The sequence below is a fragment of the Podarcis bocagei genome (genome assembly GCF_964188305.1).
Source record: "Podarcis bocagei genome assembly, chromosome: 7".
Classification (NCBI taxonomy): Eukaryota; Metazoa; Chordata; class Lepidosauria; order Squamata; family Lacertidae; genus Podarcis; species Podarcis bocagei.
Window position 1 is genome coordinate 69107951 of NC_138132.1, and position 21786 is coordinate 69129736.

At 45.5% G+C, this 21786-nt stretch overlaps 1 protein-coding gene across 2 annotated transcripts in view; it reads left to right on the forward strand.

The window, feature by feature from the left end:
* The window catches only part of LRRC38 (leucine rich repeat containing 38), a 90795-nt gene that overhangs the window by 34788 nt on the left and 34221 nt on the right, over positions 1-21786 (forward strand). The window contains exon 1 of one of the 2 annotated variants that reach the window (XM_081201690.1): positions 19064-20828. The exons of the other annotated variant lie outside the window; for it this stretch is intronic. Within the exon in view, the coding sequence (XP_081057816.1) occupies positions 20201-20828 (628 nt within the window). The 5' untranslated portion in view covers positions 19064-20200. Of the gene's footprint in view, positions 1-19063; positions 20829-21786 lie in introns of those variants that run through there. 2 annotated transcript variants of the gene reach the window in all.

The window sequence follows — 21786 nt, forward strand, 5'->3', positions numbered from 1 at the left end:
AAAGGGTTGGGAGAATTCCCAAAGCATGATTTGTACCAGAGAGTTTGGGAAACTGAAATCATCAGGGAGAAAGTGGATGAGGAGAATCTTGGAAGAATCTTAACTGCACTAAAAGTAACAACTGGTCTAACATAATCCTTTCTACGCACTGGGATGGGGGTGGAGACAACCTGTCTCTAAGCACACGTCTATATAGATACCAAATCCCAACTAATGTGCTGATGGATGAAGCTGCCCGTTTCAGATATTTCATCTCCCCCCACCCCAATCTTCAGTTCAGTCCACACTATTTATCCACATCAGATGGAGATCATGTGTGCAAATTTGTGTGTATTTCCATGTACCCTACGCCCAAGGTATGCACTTTTGCCTTTGATTTTGGCTAACATATTCATTTGTGTGTGCAGTTCTGTGATTCTATGAGTTTTCTGCGGCACAATTCATTTTTGTACCATCCTGCTCCTTTTTAAAGTACTTTTGTGCAAATTGTCCCCCCTAATATATATATTTATTGTACACATCATTTTAATTGGAAGACTTACCTTGCAAAATTCAGAAAAGTGCAAATTTCAAAAGATACCTGCGTTTTGGTGTACATATTGGTTTGGGAAGTGCAACTCTGATTGAAATGCCAACCAGATGAATTTCCTCCCCTTCCCTAGAAACTATGGCTTTTTATGTATTTGTATTTTTGTTCTTTTCTGTTTTTCTGCTTTTATGTAGCTTGTATATCTGTATTTTTCTGTTGTGGGATCTTTGGATCTATTTTTTTTATTATTATTATTATTTCAGTTCTTGTTCGGCTTGTACCTGTGAAGTTCTTCTTGGATTTCAATTCCAAGGCTTTCTTCATGCAGGATCCTCTTAAGAGATCTTTAAACAAGCAAACAAATTATTAGAACTGTTTGCGTGATAATTAAAGAACTTGGGTATCTTTTATTACATTCACGGAGGTCTGAATGTTGATGCTCAGTCATAGTATAAACCAGTGTCTTCCAATAATAACATTCAAACTCACCACACCCTAAAATGTCTGGTCTCTGAGATGTGCTTGGCTACATGTTTTGTAAGTATCAGAGCGCTCTCTCTCTCTCTCTCTCTCTCTCTCTCTCTCTCACACACACACACACACACACACACAAACAAACAACTTGCTCTCACAATACACAGTTTGCCCAGCCTCTTAGGAGGCTGAAAGACTTGGCAATTCATTTCAGAAGAGAAAACAAATTATGAAAGCAAAACAAACGAGTGGCTTGTACTCAATGACCTTTTCCACCTCCTCCCTTAAAATAATTACACACAGACCTCGTGAAGAAGAGCCATGCCAGGGAAACAGACTTTTGCCTTTGCACTTGGCAATTGCTAGTGTTGTCAAGGGATGGGAGGACTCCCTCCTTTCCACTCCTTTATTGCTCTGTTGCTTCACCCTGCTGCGTCCTTCTGGATTTGCCCTGCTCTCCCTTGACTTAAGATTCAAGGGCAGACTGGGTTGCAGCAATCACACTTACCGGAAGGGCAGGGTCCCATCGAGATGTGCAGAGTCATCTCTATCCAGGCCACATCCCCTCTCTTCAGGGGATGAGGTCAGCATCTTTGAATCAGAAAGGAGACTGCATGCAGGACCCGCCCCAGAAGCAAGCCCACAAGGTTGTTGTGCCAGAGCCCCTTCAGCCAGTTCATGTCACTCTGCTACCCTCCAACTCAGGAGTCTCCATTGCAGGAGACCCAGTCCAGCTAGAGTTTCCTTCACCTCATGGGAGTGGAGGTGTTCTGGAGTGGGTTTAACTTAAGAAACACATTTCAGGGAAGGCGAAGCTTACAACTGAGACACGACTGCCGCTCCTGCACATATTTATATCTTCATTGCATATCTTTAGGTGCAAAGCCAAAACATTTCTCTATAACCACGATGTTGGCTGGTTAACTTTCTATGGCCTTTTAAATGTGTTTGTGGGAGAGGGCGGTTATTGGTTTGTTTTTGTTTTATTGTGTATTTTGTGGTCTCATTTTGTATTTTTATGTTGTGAACTGCCCCCTGTGGATGAAGGGCAGTATACAGATTTAAAATAATCACTCACTCACTCACTCACTCACTCACTCACTCACTCACTCAATCAATCAGTGTCACTCATGCACAACACATACCCCCTGTGATTGAGTGGCCCTGGGCTGTGTTACATCAGCACATGGAAATTGCTGAATTTTTTGGGGAGGGGGGCAGCCCCCTCCCCTCTCTTATTTGGTGCCCCTGATGTCCCTGAAAAGATATCAGAGCTCTACTCTTCTTTCAGTGGTCAGCCTGAGTCTCACTGGAGGCCAGTTCCCAAGAAAGGCAAAGTAAAACCCAGTAGGACAGGATGACAATCAGGCAAGGCAAAGTATTGTCAGCACCCTGGACAGATCACTGTGACAGGTGCTGGCTGGTACGCCCCCAAAGGAGAGCTGTTGTCTCAGAAGGAGGGTCAGGCCTTCTGAAGGTTGGTTGACCTGGACCCTCTCTGTCAACCTTGCCCTCTCTGAGGAGCCATCCTTCTTAAAAGGCCATTACCTGATCCGGCAGACTAAGTCTCCTACATTACAGGAGTGGTGGTGACTGCATCGGCATAGTGAGAATTTACGCACAATTCAAAGTGTTGGTGCTGACCTTTAAAGCCCTAAACGGCCTCGGTCCAGTATACCTGAAGGAGCATCTCCACCCCCATCGGTCTGCCCGGACATTGAGGTCCAGTGCCGAGGGCCTTCTGGTGGTTCCCTCGCTGCGAGAAGCCAAATTACAGGGAACCAGGCAGAGGGCCTTCTTGGTAGTGGCACCCGTCCTGTGGAACTCCTTCCCACCAGATGCCAAAGAGAACAACAACTACCAGACTTTTAGAAGACATCTGAAGGCAGCCCTGTTTAGGGACATCTGAAGGCAGCCCTGTTTAATGTTTAATAGATTATTGTATTTTAATATTCTGTTGAAAGCCGCCCAGAGTTGCTGGGTGGAGTATAGATAATAAATTATTATTATTATTATTATTATTATTATTATTATTATTATTATTATTATGTGAACCTGTGTAAGAATTTAGGTGAACCCTGGAAGATCCTGAAAAGGGAGGGTGATGTCTTCCCAGGTATTGTCTCCTCCCTATCTTCCTATCAGCCACATGGGGTTGGGGATTGAGGCTATAAACCAAAAACAGAACTCTGGTTTTCACTAGCAGAATTTCACTAGCAGGTGGTTGGGCTAGATGACGCTTGGAGTCCCTTCCAGCTTTACATTTCTATTATTCCATGATTATGGAAACACTCTCTCTCTCTCTCTCTCTCTCTCTCTCTCTCTCTCTCTCTCTCTCTCGGTGTGTGTGCAGTTTGCAGGATTCTAAAAATTTTCTTCATTTCCTTTGCAGCTCCTCCTGCCCCTTAATACGTTAATGATGCTCTTGCCTGTATTCAGCAAACGTTGCCAAAAAACAAACAAACTGCGCTTCAATCAATTCCATGTGCAAATTCATCAAGATTTCTTATAAAGCAAGGAATAGTGGTTTTTCTGATGTGCTACAGGATGCAAACCCCACCCTAATATAACTGATCATACTCTTACACCATGATGACTTTTCTTGCTGTGTTTTTTGCCTATGTGCAGAATGACATACCTGCGCCACTAAAAAACAGAGCAAATAGAATTAATTTAATTTATAGCCCACACTTCCTCTGCTGGAGCTCCAAGGGGCGTACGTGGTTCTCCCCTTCCCCATTTTATGCTCACAACAACCCTGTGAGGTAGGTAAAGTTGGCAGATGGGGACTGTCCCAAGATCACCCAGTGAGCTTCATGGCTGAATGGAGACTTGAACCCTCATCTCCCAGGTCCTAGCGTGATACTCTATCCACTAGGCTGCACTGCACAATCCCCGCAAAAGTGCCTCTTGGAAGCTGCAGTTTCACAGCAAGGAAAGACTCAACTGGCACTAATAGGAAGTCAGCTAAAATGCCAACTCCCTAAGAAGTTTTTTAAAAAATTATCTTACTGTGTTTTGTGCAATGAGAAAGAAGAATGCATATGCACCATTTAAATGAAAAATTCAAAGGAATAAACCTGTAAAAAATCAGAGAAGCCATTCCATTAAATGAATAATAAAACTCAACAGTACGATGAACTTTTGAACCTGGGAATGACTGAAAAGATGGGTCTTTAGGAGGTATTTAAAGGCACTTTTTTGACATATGCTTATTTTGATGCTTACCTTTGCCTCGTGATGTGTGCATTAGTATGTGTATGCATTAGGCCTGGTTGGCGAAAGGGCGATAAACCATTCATTTCTTCATCCAGTTTTCCTTATTTCTAGTTGCTGGCCTTCCACAGAGCCCTTCATGAGGCCAATTTGAAAGACAACACGGTACCAACTCAAGGTCAGCTGTAGACACAAACGTTTCCTTTCAGCCTCTGACAGCTGTGGATTTGGGTTTGGCTGAATTGCCATGGGCTCAATTGGTGATGTGCATGTCTGTTGCCACGTACAGCGGACAGCGGCAATTGCCTTTTGAGCCTCTGTTGCCAGCTGCAGCTGATCCACGGAGAGCATCCTCTGCTAAACTACTGACCGAACAACTGTGATGACAATATTAATCAGGGCTGAAGATTTCAATGGGTGGAATAGGAAGAGGTGTAGTTGAGCAATTGGTAAGAGACCTTTATAGCCAATGGGACAAATTTTATGTAATGGAACTAGGGATAGAGGGAGTAACTGGATTTGGTTCCCATTTAAAGATGGACCTTCCTAATTTGCACTTTCGGGGGGGGGGGGGAGGACACAAACTGAAAACCGGCATCCTGCAAAATCCAAGCTTCTCCGAAATTTTCAATGTGGTTCTTCAGCCAAGAAGTGTGTACGGAAATACACAAACTAGGGTAATGTAGATATAAAACTGCACAATTGAATAGCATGTGAAAATGAATCATATTAGGGGGGATATCAAATGAGTCATATTAGCTGAATCAAATTAGGGGAAATATATATGGGGAAACAGTACTCTGTGTTCTAGTAACTTCCAGAATGGATTCTTGCAATGAACTCTACATGGGGCTACCCTTGAAGACAACTCAGAAACTGCTCCAAAATGCACCCACCAGATTGCTGGCAGGGGTTGCCTTTAGAACTCAAATGAACAACTGCTTTAAAACAGCTGCATTGGTTGCCAGTTTGCTTCCAGGCCAAATTCAAGGTTAGCATTCAAAGCCCTAAATGTCGTAGGCCCGAAATATCTGAAAGACTGCCCACTTCCCTATAGACCCTCTCTGGTGCTGTTGTTCACAAAGGTAGTTCTACCACCCTCAGACATCTGGGATGGTGGTAGCTTGGGAGAGGACATTTTCATGGTAGCTCTTAGGATGTGGAATCCCTTCTCCACAGAGGTTCATCTCACAGTTTTGCTATGTGAATCTCTTTGCCCTAGTCTTTGACACGTGAGATGCATGTTTTTGACTACCCTGTGGCTATGATTTGTTCTAACTGTTTTCAAGGCTGAATTTTAGATTGTTGCAACCTGTCTGGGGACTGCCTGATGCAGGGTAGGAATTTCAAAGGGCAGTGCAGGATTTATGTGTAGGCTATGTAGTCTGAAGCCTAGGGCCTCTAAATGTAGGGGGCCTCGCCAGCACTCCCGCTCCCCAGTGGGCAGCCTCACCTCTCCCCAAATTGCAAACCCAAGACTTCCTGTGAGGACAGGACAATTTGGGCCTCTAAATCTAGGGGGCCTTGCCAGCCTGTCCGCCCCCCAGTGCCGCAGTCTCCCCTCTCCCAAAATTGTAAACCAAAGACTTCATGCAAGGGCAGGACAACTCAGGTCCAGCAACTATTCGACTTGGGGCTAGCCAGTGCGGCCCAATTTGAAGCAGTGCGGCACAACTTGAATTGGGTATATAATTGTGCAGATGGTAGAAATGAACAGTTCCCTATATTTTGTAATTCAGCTGGACCCTTCAAAGAGACTTTAGAAACAGATCTTTTCCTTAAGAATTTTAGTAATTTCCTTGGAGACCTTCTTCTAGGAAAAACAGATGCAGTATCTCTTGTGCACTCCTCATATATTAAATCCTTGACATCAGTGCAATGCAGATTTAAAGCAAAGGTCCTTTGAAAAGCAACTATTTTCCATTGCCAAATGCAGCAATTATAAACACATCTAGTTTTCTAGGCACCTGAAAAGGTTGACGTGAGCTTGAAAGTAAGCTTCCAAAATTGACACTAGAGGGAGCCACAATTTTGCAAATCACACAGCTTAACTCAAAATCCACACAGTTAACAAACAACAACAATAATAAAGATAGACTCTCCAGGTGTCCCTGTTTTCCAGGGACAGTCCCTGATATACAAAAGCCATCCCAGTTTCTGATTTGATCCCAGAATGTCCCACTTTTCCTTAGGAGGTCCCTATTTTCATTTGATCAATGTTGGATGGTATGGAATTATCCAACCACTGTACCATCTGAAGGCAGCTCTGTATAGGGAAGGTTCTTAAAAATGTTTAATGTCTGTTTATTTTTTCATATATGTTGGAAACTGCCCAGAGTGGCTGGGGCAACCCAGTCAGATGGGCGGGGTATAAATAGTAAAATAACAATAACGAAACAATAACAATTGAAGCTAGATGCCCCTATTTTCATCAGAGAAATGTTGGAGAGTATGTAATGACCTACATATACTGCTACTTGATTTCCTCAGAATTGATTCCAGATTAACATAAGGTTACCAGATTTTTTAAAAATGAATCCGGGGACACTTTTCAACTTCAATGGATTTTGTATGGGGACTGATTTGTAAATCCGGGGACCATCCCTGGGAATCGGGGACGTCTGGCAACCTTAGATTAACAGAAACAGATTAAGTCCTTTTTCTTTGGCCTGGCTAAGGCTATAGTCTTTTAATAAAGTTCCTGATCAGTTGAACTGAAATCTGTCAGAATCTTCTTTGATGGGGAATAAATGTGGGGAAGAATCTGCTAGGCTACCTGATTGCTCATGAGCAGGGGCGGAGGAAGGGGGGTGCGGTGGGGCAGTCCGCCCCGGGTGTCACCACTGAGCGGGCTGACAAAATGCCGGGCGGCATTCACCGCGGGACCACAGGCTCTGCATTGCACCAAATGGTCTGCCCGTCGCCTCCCCTTCAGCTGTAGGGTGGCTGAGTGGGAGGAGGCAGGCAGACTCCTTGGAGGCCCTGTGGAGTATCCTGCCCTGGCTTGCCCCACCCCACGAGTGGCTCGCCCCACTCCCATGGGCAGCTAGCTCCGCCCCTGGGCACAGGGCACGCGTGTCACCATAGGCACCCAATCAGCTTGCTCCGCTGCTGCTCATGAGTCACCTGAGTAGTGATTAGCTCAGGTGGGTATGAGTAGGATTGAAGGTTGGCATCAGGCCTCTAGACTAAGGTTACCATATTTTTTCAATGAATCCGGGAACACTTTTCAACTTCCTACTAAATACAGTGGTACCCCGGGTTAAGAACTTAATTCGTTCTGAAGGTCCGTTCTTAACCTGAAACTGTTCTTAACCTGAGGCACCACTTTAGCTAATAGGGCCTCCCGCTGCCGCTGCACCGCTGCCGCACAATTTCTGTTCTCATCCTGAAGCAAAGTTCTTAACCCAAGGTACTATTTCTGGGTTTGTGGAGTCTGTAACCTGAAGCGTCTGTAACCCGAGGTACCACTGTAGATGGATTTTGTCAGGGGACTGATTTGTAAATCTGGGAACTGTCCCCAGGAAATGGGGACGTCTGGTAACCTTACTCTAGACACCTCCTCAAGGCTTATAATAAGCTTTGAAGGGAATCCCAGGGAAGAGAGAGGAGGAGAAACCTAAGGATGCCTCTTGAAGGAAGTCAAAAACAAGCATAAGGAACCTGGTGCCCATTCCCCTTCTGTTGGATTGCTATTCCCATCAGACCCAGCCAACATGGCCAGAGGTCAAAGATGTTGGCAGATGTGGTCTAGCAAAACTTGGAGCACCACAAGATAGGTTAAAGGACGTGGTGGGGTGGGGTTTATGTTCTTCCCGCTGTGCTGAGGTCTGGTCTGTCAAGAAGACAAACTGCAGTCTGAGACTAAGGAAACAAGGAGCAGCTGCCCCAGAATGGTGTTGATGAGTCAATGCCTTTTTATCCCTCCTCTGCTCCTGGAATTTTGACCAAGTCAGTGCTGGAAAATGTGGAACAGTGACTGGAAGCTTTGTCCATTTATGGTGGCTCCGTAACAAAGCAAAATGATTTTGGTTGCAGAGAAGGAATGTTTTTCGGCTTTTAGCCTTGTTTCACAGGTGTTTGTTGTTTTTGTGGTTTTAACTATTTTAATGATCTTATGTGTAAATTGCCTTGAGATGGTGGTTTAGAAGGTGATTATTAAATGTAATAATAAGAAGTACACTTAGATCTAGCTTGTGACTAATTTCCATTATTAACCAATTCACAAAGAAAAAGGACCTGCAAAAGTAGAGTTAACAAACCGCTGTTGCAGCAAGTTTATATAACACAAGATCACACTTCCACAGCCGGGTGGCATCAAAATGTTGTTGGATTACAATTTCCATCAGCACAATGAGGCTAGATACAGTATTGGGAAAAGGCATAATAATACAGTGGTACCTCGGGTTAAGTACTTAATTCGTTCTGGAGGTCCGTTCTTAACCTGAAACTGTTCTTAACCTGAAGCACCACTTTAGCTAATGGGGCCTCCCACTGCTGCCGCGCCGCCAGAGCACAATTTCTGTTCTCATGCTGAAGCAAAGTTCTTAACGCGAGGTACTATTTCTGGGTTAGCGGAATCTGTAACCTGAAGCGTATTTAACCTGAAGCATATGTAACCCGAGGTACCACTGTAATAGTAGTAGTAGTAATAATAATAATAATAATAATATCTCACTCATTACAGAATAGGAAGTGAAAATGTAAGAAAATGGCAACTGTGTAAAAGTTACTTAAGAGTGAAAGAAGGCGCTCATATACTTAATACATTTAGGCAGAGTTGGACAATGATGACAGAATATTGGCCTAATGTCCAAGGACACATTGCAGCCAACACACCTCAAGGTGGTGCGAGGCAAAGCCAGTGTTCATGTGGCCCAAGGGCCAGACATAGAAACATGAGGGCCACATTCAGACCCCAGGCCTGAGGTTCCCCACCTGTCATCTGCACAGGTTGGCAGTAGCTCTCAGGGGTTTCCACACAGGAGACTTTCCCCTCCCTACCTGGAGATGGTGGGGATTGAACCTGTGGACCTTTGGCATAAAAAGCAGGTCCTCTGCCACTGAGCTACAGCCTTTGGATCGCGTCAGGAGCTTGAGGAGGCTGACGATTGGCCACTCCCTCTCTTTCCTCTGGCACCTGAGTGGCTTTTCTTTCTCCGAAGCAAAGATCCAAATGGATTTCTACTGAGACACGGGGTTTTTGTTTTGTACAAAAGCAGAGCCTCTTTCCAGACTGCATGATTTCTCCAAGCCTTTCAAAACGCTGTGATTGCAAGCTGTTAGATTTGGGTAGCGAATTCTGTTTTATTTTAAAACACACACACAAGAGAGAGAGAGAGAGAGAGAGAGAGAGAGAGAGAGAGAGAGAGAGATAAACCACATTCAATTCTCCCAGTATTGGCCTTTGGGGATTTGCTGTGCACACTGATTTAATCCGTCCTGACATCTCACCCATCTTATTAGCAAGGCAAGTGAAATGTCAAAAAACATCAAGTCATAAATAGGCTGCATTCTTGTCCTGGGGGGTATTTGGGGTGGGGATAGGATGCTACACGTTGACACGCCAGAGAAACCCATTCTGAGCAGTAACAGTTGCCTCATGTTGAACTTGCTTGATCGATTAGCACAGCATGCTAAGTCCAGGGCAGTGTATCAATTTCAGGCTAACCCAGAGAGCTGTAACTGAATTAATGAATTGATTTGTATTGGCCTCTCTGTCAAAAACAAGCAAACTAACCCACAAATAATTCCTTCAGGGACAGCAGAAGGGAGAGGGGAGGGCGGAAGCAAGTGGTCCATTTCCACAAAGAAACATCAATTTGACATCTAGTGTTGACTGGATAAGGACTTGTGCAGTGCTGAAATCTGTCCTCCCATTTCCCATAGGTTTTCTCTTCCTGCAAAAGAAATGTCCAAATTTAATTTTTTAAAAAGCCTCCTTTTCAGGGTGCTTTAGAATTTCTCTAGAATGATGCTAGACTTGGCACTCTGTCCTTTTCTCTTTTTTTGTTAAATACTCCTCCGGCTCTGTGCAGCCTCTTCAGTTGCCTGCACTTCCTGAACTTTGAAGGGTGGGAAGAAGCCATAATTTCATTTGCTGAAATTGGGGTTGCTTGAATATATTACTGTGTGTTTGATTCTGGAATGTTCCCCAGGAACTCTCGTGTGATAGGTTAACTCTGGTCACATGGGAGGCATCTTATTGCATCCTCCATTTTGTTTTGTGTGTGAGGGACTTTTAATGGCTGCATCTCCATGAACACTGAAGAGACAATGTTAGATAACTCTCTCACTCTCAATACAATAGAGAAGAGGTGTTCTAATGTTTCTGTGTGAGTGTATGTGACAGAAAGAGGTACAGAATTTGATGTTCTCCCAAAGAAGCAATAAGCAGTAGTCTGCTGGAAGGAGCAAGTAGAAACCTTCAAGAAGGAACTTCATGGCCTGGCTGCATGTGGAGAAGGCTGGATGCAAGTACCGGAAAGAGAGAAAGATGCAGTTTGTTTGAATGTTTAAGGAAGAAGCTGTAATCTTCAACTAAGAAAAACCAAGGCCATGCTTGGAGAAGCATGCAAATGCAAAAACTCTGCATATATTTTTCTTTAGCTATATGTTCTGCAAGCTTTTGAATATTTTAACAAATGTTTGGACATTGTTTTAATTTCAAGGAAAGGGGAAGTATTGCACATGATGTGGCTTCCTAGCTGCAATTCTGCTACTCTGCCAACAGAAGCTCCTTCGGAGGAGTTACCTCATCAAATCTTCCCCTGGGTTGTAGCTGAAGTGTAATCACCTGGGCAGAATGTGTGTGCTCGCCCACACCCAACAGCAACTCGCAACCCCAACAATTAGTGCACCATTCACCTAATTAGGCAACACGACTCTCAGCTTCAAGCATTCTCTCCCTTTGCATCTATCTCCGTTTACGACAGAGCTCTGTTTTACAATAGAGCTGGGAAAGTAAATGGGTCATCACACCAGTTCAGACAGACTATTCAAAGATTCCAGTGCTGATAATTTAATCCAATCCAGAGTGCCCAGCTACCCTTTTTGGGTGGTTTGATGCAGTGTTATGTCACAAATTTGCTTATTTTTACATAAGGATTTATAAACCACTCTAATACTGATCCTCAGAACGGTATTAAAACATTAAAAATCCACCAGGAATTGAAATCTGCAAAAATAAAATGGACTAAAGCTGTAATACAACCCATATTCTCGGAAGTAAGTCTCATTGAATTCAATAGGCCTTAATCTCAGATAGGGATGGACATATTTGTCAATTTTTGCTTTTCTCAGTTCCTCAGTTTGCCAGCCTAAAATCCGTTCTCTACATTTCTGCAGCTATTTTCTGTTTATTTGTTTTTTAATCCTCATGAAAACTCATCAACATTTAGTGCAAATTTCTCCCAATAAAACCATTTGTGCATGAATCATTGACTAATACATACATTTTTTTGCAAATATTTTTCCTTAATATAGTGCATCTTCTAATGCTTTTTCACTGGTTAATTCATCATTATGCACACGTTCTCTTAATATATGTATTTTTTGTGCACATTATTTTGGTTGGAGAACTGCATTGCAAAGTTCGGAGGAGTGTGAATGTAGGATGGCTATGTTTCAGCCCATGTATTGCTTTGAGAAGTGCAAATTAGGTAGTTTCTCCTTAAAATGCTAACAATTTCTTCCCCCACCCTTACTCCCAGGTAAGTAAGGTTTGGATTGCAACCCAGTTTAGGAATGCTTGGAAGAAAAGGAAAGGCTTCGACGAATGTGGAAAATGGAACGACGCTGGGGCTCGCCTCACGTCTTAACAAAAGAGAATTCAAGAGAGCTGATGGAATACCACTAAAGGAATGTGCTCAAGTGGCAACATGCTTTTAATGCAGGGGCCTGTGGCACCATCAGTGCTGGATTTACGTATAAGCTAAACAAGCTGTAGCTTAGGGCCCCCAAAAAATTTAAAGGAAAAAAACCTGGATGTACATTTCCAAAATATAAGTTCAAAAATTACTTTGATAAAATACATATTTTGACATGTAAAAATGGCCTTAGATAAAGGTAAAGGACCCCTGGCAGTTAAGTCCAGTTGTGAACGACTCTCGGGTTGTGGCACTCATCTCACTTTACTCGCTGAGGCAGCCAACGTTTGTCCACAGACAGTTTTTCCGGGTCATGTGGCCAGCATGACTAAGCCACTTCTGGTGAAACTAAAGCAGCGAATGGAAACACAGTTTGCCTTCCCGCCAGAGCGGTACCTATTTATCTACTTGCACTTTGAGGTGCTTTTGAACTGCTAGGTTGGCAGGACCAGGGACTGAGCAACGGGAGCTCACCCCATCACAGGGATTCAAACCGCCGACCTTCTGATTGGCAAGTCCTAAGCTCAGTGGTTTAGACCACAGCGCCACTCGCGTCCTGTAGATACCTATTAGGTCCATAAATTACCATATAGCATATATTCAACACAAAAAACAGTGACAATTTGTTGTTGACAAAGGACAGCTGGACATATAAAGGGCCCCTTTACCTTCAGTAGCTTAGGGCCTCATCAAACCTAAATCTGGCCCTGGGCACCATCCACAAATTTCCACCCACGGATCTGAGCAGAAGCGACTCACTGGGTGGAAGGGAGTCTCTCTGCAAGCTTCCCAGCAAGATGAGTCGTTGTCGCTTATTGGGAGGGGCAAATTAGCAGTGAGGGCGGTGTGGTGCAAGTGTGGTGGCAGAACCTGCCCAATGTTCCTCCTGGTGCATTTGCATCTCTGTCATCTTTCCTTCCCTCCTGGGAAGTATCAATGACCCACCAGCCAGGTAAGATAGCAGCATGGCAATCTGCGTCTGGATCTAAGTGATGGCGGTTGGAATGTAGGGGGATCCTGGCTGTTATAAAGGCACCAGAAGAGCCCTCTGCTGGATGAGGCCAATGGCCCATCTAGCCTAGCATCCTATTCTCACAGTGGCAAACCAGAGGTCTGTGGGAAACCAACAAGCAGGACCAGAGTGCAAGAGCTGTTGTTTCTAGCAGCTGGCATTCAGGAGCATCACTGCCTCTGATTGTGGAGGCAGAGCCCAGCCGTCATGTCTAGCAGCCGTTGGCAGCCCTCTCCTCGAATTTGTCCAATCCTCTTTTAAAGGCATCTAAGTTGGTGGCCAGGGTCGCGGGTGGCACTGTGGTCTGAACCACAGAGCCTAGGGCTTGCCAATCAGAAGGTCGGTGGTTTGAATCCCCGCGAAGGGGTGAGCTCCCATTGTTCGGTCCCAGCCCCTGCCCACCTAGCAGTTCAAAAGCACATCAAAGTGCAAGTAGATAAATAGGTACCGCTCCGGCGGGAAGGTAAACGGTGTTTCCGTGTGCTGCTCTGGTTCACCAGAAGCTGCTTAGTCATGCTGGCCACATGACCCGGAAGCTGTCTGTGGACAAACGCCGGCTCCCTTGGCCAGTAAAGCGAGATAAGCGCCGCAACCCCAGAGTCATCCGCGACTGAACCTAATGGTTAGGGGTACCTTTACCTTTAAGTTGGTGGCCATCACTGCTTCCTGTAGGAGCAAGTTCCATAGTTTAACTACGTCTATTATTTTTCTCCCTTCTGAAACTTCCAAAATTCAGCTTCCTTGGATGCCCACAAATTCTAGTGTTATGAGTGAGGGAGGAAAACCTTTCTCTATCCACTCTCTCCCTGCCTAGCATAATTTTATAAGCTTCTCTCATGTCACCTCTTACGTGTCATTTCCCTAAGCTGAAAAGCCCAGAACGCTCATAGGAGCACCACAGCGCTATGGGCTGGCAATCTGGAAAAGACAATATATCTGTCAGAGCAATATTTGCCGGAGAAGCGGATACTGTGCCCGCCCTGATCTACCTGTTAGACCCACTTCCTGGACTTGAAGCCTCTGGTGCCCTTTTGAGATGCTGTGTGCAGATTCATATGAACTGACAGTCGTCTTTCTTGCAAAGTTAGCAGCTTGTCGGAGAGCATCAAAAATGCCCTTTGAGCTTCCGCAATATCAGTCCTTCCAGCAGTTTCCTCTTTAGCCGGCATCCTATGGACAAATGAATGTCACGGTTTACATTTAAGAAAAGCACTTCTGATAGGAATTGGCTTCACGAGGGCTAGGACCAGGGGCTCTGGAGCTTTGTTGGAGAAGACAGGCCAAGGCTGCAGAATTAAGGTTGAAGCAGGTCTGTTATTATCCCTGGTTCCAGAAAATAGCTCCTGCCCCCACCAGGCATTCTTCTGCTTCTGGCCTAGCTAGGACTTACATATTTTCAAGACAGCTGGCATCTTTATTTCTGCATTGCAGGAGGTTAGACTAGATGATCCATTTTGTCCCTTCCAACCCTAAAATCCTATGATTCAATGGTTCACTTGGTGAACAGCTGGGGTTTTATCCCATGCCAGTCCTAGATCCATTGAAGTTAATGGGCATAACTAACTTAGGTCCCTTAATTTAAATGGGTCTACTTTGAGTAGGTCTAAGTCGGCTACAATTTCTAGATTCTAGTTATGTTAATGCACTCTCCACCTTTATTGCATGTTCTGGCTGATTCCCTTCCTAGCCCTATACAGAATCCCCACTAGACGTGCCCAGCATATCCCCCAGCCAAGCTCTGGTCACTCCCGGACCTTGCATTCCAAGATTTCCATGTTCCTGGATTCATGGATTCAAGAGGGCATTCCTGAGATGATTTGACCTTCTCTTTCCATCGGGGCTCTTTCCTCCTAGGGGCTGCATGTGGACTCCTATGATTTATATATGGTTGTGTCGCATGCTAGTCCTACTCGGAATAGACCCATTGAACGTGCTTAGCATAGGTCCATTACATTCAGTGGGTCTACTCACTAGTTGGACCTAGTTGGCTACAAGCCCAAGAAGGTAAGGTGAGCCTGCTGGATCAGGCCAATGGCCCATCAGGTCCACAATCCTGTTCTCACTGTGACTAACCAGATGCCTCTAGGAAGCCAACAAGTTGGACCAAAGCACAACAGCACATTGCCCACCTTCAGTTTCCAGCAACTGGTATTCAGAGGCATAATGACTCTGGCAGTGGAGGTAGAACAAAGCTGCAGTGACTAGTGGCTGTTGATAGCCTGGTCCTCTGTGAATCTTCCTATGTCTTCATCTGACTGGCCACTGTGAAAACAGGATGTTAGACCAGATGGGCCTTCGGCAAGGCTGGCCCATGCATGAAGCAAGGTGAGGTGACTGCCTCAGGTGGCAGGTTCCATGGGGCCAAGAGATCCCCCTTGCTCCTTGCTTTATTTCCCCCTTGCTCCTGATATAGATCTTCACTCACACCTTCTTTCCCGGTGGGGAGAAAGAGACACCATTTTGTGGTTTGCCTCAGGTGACAAAATTTATTGGGCTGGCCCTGGCCTTTGGCTCTTCTTATGTTCTTAGGACTGCATGCTCTCAGAGCAAAAACATGCTACTCATTTCTGACGTGGCTAACATAACATGAATTTTTTAAAGTTATATGGGAATGGAGGTGGTGGGGGCGAGAGAATCCAGAATATTACAGGCCAGTGAGCTTCACATCCACTCTGGGTAATTGGTGGAAAGCTTCATTAAAGATAATCAAGCATATAGAATAACAAGTCTTGCCATCCATTAACAAGGAATCCTGAAGGAGAGCCGAGAGAACTTGTAGATTCAAGTGTCTGTTCGTCTCCTTCCTGTTAAAACTAAAACCCGGTCCACCAAGTTATTGACATCTGGGGAGCTTGAATTGTCCAGATACCATTCTTTAAAATGTGAGGTTTGAAAGTGAGCTTTGGTACCCAGCAGCTTCCTTTGAGCACAGTGGGATCCTTTTATATACTCTACCTTTTCTTCCTCCTGACCTTGATTCTCAAACTAACAGGACCTCAAGTGAAGTGTGCAGCAGAATATCAAAAAACCAAACTAGTTCAGTTCTCCACATTTCCACAACACTTTGCCGTAAAAAAAAAAAGTCCTCACGAATATTTGCCATCATTTTATGGCCCATTTCCTGCAATGTGCACATTTTTGCAAGAAACTTCCCCAATAATATATATATATATATATATATATATATATATATATATATATATATATATTTTGTACATCATGTTCATTAGTTTGTGTATTTCTATGCACGTTTACCCCTGATATACATTATTTCTTTACACTTTTCTGGACTGGAGAGTTGAGAATTTCAAAGGATAGCTATGTTTCTGTTGGTACATCATTTCAGGAAGTTGTGAAATATGTAAGTTTGCACCGAAATGTGACCCAAATCAAAGTTCTCCCCCATCTTTACATTCAGAGTGGCGGGTGAGAAAAATAAGGATGACTGCTGCCATGAATCTTAGCATTCAAAAAACGTGTGAGTAAAATGCATCTTTCAAGGAATCTGTTCTCATGAACAGTTGTCCACATTTTGAAGTTCATCTCAGCCGTTTTTCAGAACCAAGGCAAGTGTAGACATCAAAAGCATACTTGAAGCAATTTATTAATGGCCAGAACATTTTGAGTCTGAAACTCAATGACAATTGAAATAATGGACCAAAGTAATATTGCAGACTACCTGAAAAAAGGTAATTGCTCTGGAGGGAAACGGCACTCTGAAACGATTATTTCTGAAAGAGTAGCTGGAACTACAGGTGGAGTAGTCAGTCAATTCATTGTCACATTTGTAATTCTTCACTAGGGGGGAGGCGAAATTGATTGTGCCTGCTTTTTACAGCAGGGCGTCCTAATTTGCTGGTCTAGGACTTGAATCTCAGTGCTAACTTAGTGGCACAGCATCTGTAAAGGTGAAATTTACATTCAGTCCTTGCTCCACCCATCTTTCCCTCTGGTCTCGCTCACCAGTGGCACATGGTCCCTAGAAAATTGCTCAGGAGGCAATGGTGAAGAGCTACCTACTGTCCTGGCAAAAGTATTGCAATCAGTGGATCTTGGGTTTTACTTTTCCGTGGAGCAACCAGGCTGCACCCCCTCCATGACTATCCATTACCTTAATTCCCTTTGAAACTTTAGCTCCGCACTTAGCCAGCATCTGAAGTTACCTGCTACCATATGTCAACAGCCAACAGGAAACTAATTACATCTCATCTTTTTGTATCCAACACCTTTGCCAGGTGGGAAAGTAGAATGGGCACCTTTGGTCCATGTACGACGGAAAACAAGCTTCCTTTTCTCTTTTACACTCTGCAAGGTTGTTGCATCAGGAAAGGGGAACCTGGAGTGTTCGTCTATTTGCTTTCAAGCCATCTCCAAGCTTCTTTCATCCCCCTTAGCTCTGGTGCACACCAAGGAGCCAACCAGTCCCTATCAATTGGGAGAGGGCGCTCAGGGGTCATTGTATCAACAACCCGGTCCATCCAAGTATTCTACTGTTAGAACAGAGCTTCAACAGGAGCATGAGTTATATTAGCTGGAATATGCCCCAAAGCCACCTGGTCTCATTAGCCTCCATAGGTGGACCACCCTAATACGTTTCCCAAACTCTGCAGAAGGGAAAAGCCACTGGAAGTCTAAATCTCATCAAGAGGTGATCTGACCATGAAAAAAAGCAGCTGATGTTAATATCCCCCCCCCCACTCTCAGATCACCCTCTTCTGGCCTGGTTGAGATAACCAGACCCAGAGAATGGCATGCCACATGGGTTAGGTTGATGATATGTTGGGGGAGCTCCATGGTCATCAACAGGGCAGCCATGAAGTCCTGAGCTGGCCCAGAGTGAGTGACCTTTGTCTCCCATGGGGAACAGTGGGAGAGCAACTGTTAACACAGAAATGTAGGAAGCCGTCTTATGCTGAGTTAGACCATGGATCCATCCAGTTCAGCATTGTCCACACTTCTATTCAGTGGCTTTCCAGGGTTCCAGGTGGGGTTCTCTCCCAGCCCTATCTGGGGCCGCCAGGGATTGAAACTGGGAAACTTTTGCATGCAAAGCAGATTCTCTGCCACTGGCCTATGACCCTTCCCCAGGTGATTCAGAACTCCAAAATCCACGGCAAAGTTCAGATGAGGAGCAATTTGGAAACGTAGATTACAATACTGTATGTAAATAGCGAGAGAGGAGTTGAGAGTCAACTCATGCTTTGCAAATGTCCTCTGGGTTTGTCTGCAGTATTTATATCCTGCCCTTCACCCAAAGTTTGCAGGGTGGGTTTCAGCACAATATACTCTACAACAGAGAATACGAAGTACTGTACACAACCTAGTGGATAAAAAACCCAGTACAAAATGACTTCTCACATCTGAGAATAAAATAGGAAGGATATTCTCCCATCACCCACGTAAGCCTAGTGAATCATGTATGTTTCAATTTGCCGCTGAAACTGAATGGGCCTTCAAGGTAAGAGTAGAGAATCTCAGTCCCAGGGCTAAATGTGGCCTTCTAGGCCTCTCTATCTGGCCAAGGGCCGGCTCACCCATGAGCCAGGGTGAAGCAGTTTCCTCAAACAGCAATAGGTCCTGAGGCCATGCCCCTATGAGTGCCCCACCCAGCCCATCGCCTCTGCCACTGGCATTGGCACTGATTTCTGGCAAGATCTTGCGAGATGAGGTATGGAGGTGGGATGGTGGCAGGAGGCACGGTGGCAGGGAGGTCTGTGGGGCAGAGCGAGACAGTACTTCCCGCTTTGCTTCAAGCAGTGAAACAGGACACACCACCCCCCGATCAGGCCCCTGGGACTCACCCCAGGCAATGCCCCTCACTACTCTTCCTTCATACGCTCCTTGGGTATTTTAGCCTGGGTGGAATGTGTCCTTGAACTCTGATAATGCCTCTTTCTTCACTAGATGGCGGGCGAAGAGGGGTGTGTCAGTGTGGGTAGAAACCAGCTGACTGCACATTATTTTATCAACTGCTCCATTCACTCTGATAGCCTTCCACCTCCCTTGAGGCCAGTGAAACAAACATTCCCTCCCCATCTGCTGTCGAAACTGAATGGAAGTGGGAGCTTGGCTGACCTCAAGAGGGAAAAAATGAATGAGCACAGGAAGAGTGTTGGGGCTGGATCAGGCCAAAGTGGGCCCATCTGGTCCAGCACCCTCTTCCTCCATTAGGTCAGTTTGATGTCTCAAGGCAGAGCCCACAAAGAGGACCTGGGAGCGATAGCAGCTCTCCCCACTTGTGATTGCCAGCAACTCATAGGCAGACACTGTGGTTCCCAGTGACCTTCTCTCACTGGGTGCATCGCCACAACTTCCTGCACTGGTTTCTGAAGGGTCTCCAAGGACAGCCCCATAAAAGCGGCCTTGCTGTGAACTAGCATGGCGTTTACGGAGGCACAAGTTAAGCCCTACATCATCTCCTCCTTGATGGGGGGAGAGAGATCAGCTTTTGTGGGGAGGGGCAGCTTTCCCTTTCCAAAGGGGAGCCCTTAACAAAACTCCCCTGCAAGAGCCTACATTCAGTGTGGAACACACAGAGATGGAGAAAGAGGCACTGAGGAGCAATAACGCCACGTCCAGCCCTGCCCTCTGCCTCCTTCTGCCTTTGCAGCGTCAGCCAATGTGTTCAAAAATACATTCAATGACAGACACAGCCAGCCTCGTTTTTATTATCCGCTCCCTTATTGGAAACCCTGTTGCTGCTGACAAGGCCTTTTTTTGGCAGCAAAACCCTCATTTCCTTTAGCGCTGAACCCTTAAGAGGCTCATCCGTTTGCTCGGCCGCCTTTCATTCCCCCCTCCGTTCGATGGTACTCTCATTCCCCTGCCTGCATAAATCCTCTCGTTCATCTCCCCCCCTCTCCACTAGTCTCTCTCTCTCTCTCTCTCTCTCTCTCTCTCTCTCTCTCTCCCGCCTCCTCTTTAGCCTGCTGCTATCTGATCTACGATATGTGATCTCTCGGATAAAACAACACACTTCCAAGCCACGCACGCACGCTCCATCTCTTCAACACACGGGTACTGCTACTGAACAGCGGCGGCGGCGAAAAATGCCGTTCTCCTAGCAGCAGGAGCTTCCCCCCACTTGGCTTGTGCCTGACGATGTGGCCATGTCCCCCGCTCTGCTGCCTACCTCCTTTGCTCTTTCTCTGCCTGCTCTTCTTACCCTCGGGGCACCTCTGCCCCTCCGTCTGTAGCTGCATGGACTACCACACCATCGACTGCCGGGACCAAGGGCTTCCCCGAGTCCCCAGCCCGTTCCCGCTGGACGTGCGGAAACTTCTCATCGCCGACAACAACATCCAGGAGATCCCAGGAGACTTCTTTATCTTCTACAGCGACCTGGTCTACCTGGACTTCAGGAACAACTCCATCGCCACCCTGCAGGACGGCACCTTCAGCAGCTCCAGCAAGCTGGTCTACTTGGATCTGAGCTACAACAACTTGACGCAGCTGGATGCCGGCATCTTCAAGTCGGCGGAGAAGTTGATCAAGCTGAGCCTGGGGAACAATAACCTGGCCGAGGTGGACGAGGCCGCTTTTGAGAGCCTGAAGCAGCTCCAGGTCCTGGAGCTGAACGACAACAACTTGCAGACGTTGAATGTGGCCACCTTTGACGCGTTGCCCAACCTCCGGACCATCCGCTTGGAGGGCAACCCTTGGCTTTGCGATTGTGACTTTGCCAGCCTCTTCAGCTGGCTGGAGGCTAATGCGCCCAAGCTCCAGAAAGGTAAATCTTTTCCAAAGCTTCCCGGGGCATGCTGCCTGCCACCCAGCTTTGTCTTGTTTTGTCTGTCTTCCTGTCTGTGTACAGGCTGTTCTTCGCGGACAGATGGTCTCTTTCTTGGGTCTGTTGATTCCGTGAGAGCAAAATCTATGCCGTCTAAGGCAGGTTGATGGTGAGTTTCTCCACTGGCAGGAGGGAGGGGGGGACTCCTCCTGCATGCAATTAAGAACTCCTAATAATGAGAGCTTCTTATGCTCCTTAACTACATAGGGAAACAGGGGGCCTTGTCAAATAGGATAACGCAGAATAGAGACTCTTGGAGATTGTATACATAAATAAGGAGCGCCGCCGCCACATGCAATAAGCCCTCTGAATACTGAATGGTTTGTGACAATGTGCTGGGAATATCCACTTTATTTGTGCTACTTCAGTTCACGCATGGAACAGCAGGGGAGATTCTTTTAGGTTATTTGTTTAAAAAGCGATATATTCGTTGTGACCCCCCTTCCCCAAACTCCAGCTTTTGTAGATAACATGGATTTTGCAAATCGTGTGAAGTTGTCTAGAGGCACTTCAATGGTTTCTGCGTATTTATCCATTTTGAATAATAATAATAATAATAATAATAATAATAATAATAATAATATGCAATTGTGCATCCCGTTTGTCAAGGAAGGGCACATTAATTCTCCAAGACAAGTGTAAGTGGGGGGATGGGTTCCATGAATTGATAGAAACAGGGGGTGCACTACTGAATTGCTAGGCTGGGTCAATTACCACAATTTCCTGACAACTAGAAGTTCCAAGTGGATTGGAGTGGTGTGGATAGTTTGAAAAACAATAACTTGATTTGTCACTGCATTTTTGCCTGAAGTGATATCAGAGGCAGGTTTGCTGCTCCAGTGAAAAAACTGTAAGAATTGGTGTGTGTGTGTGTAGTTCAGCAGTTTCCACATCTGTA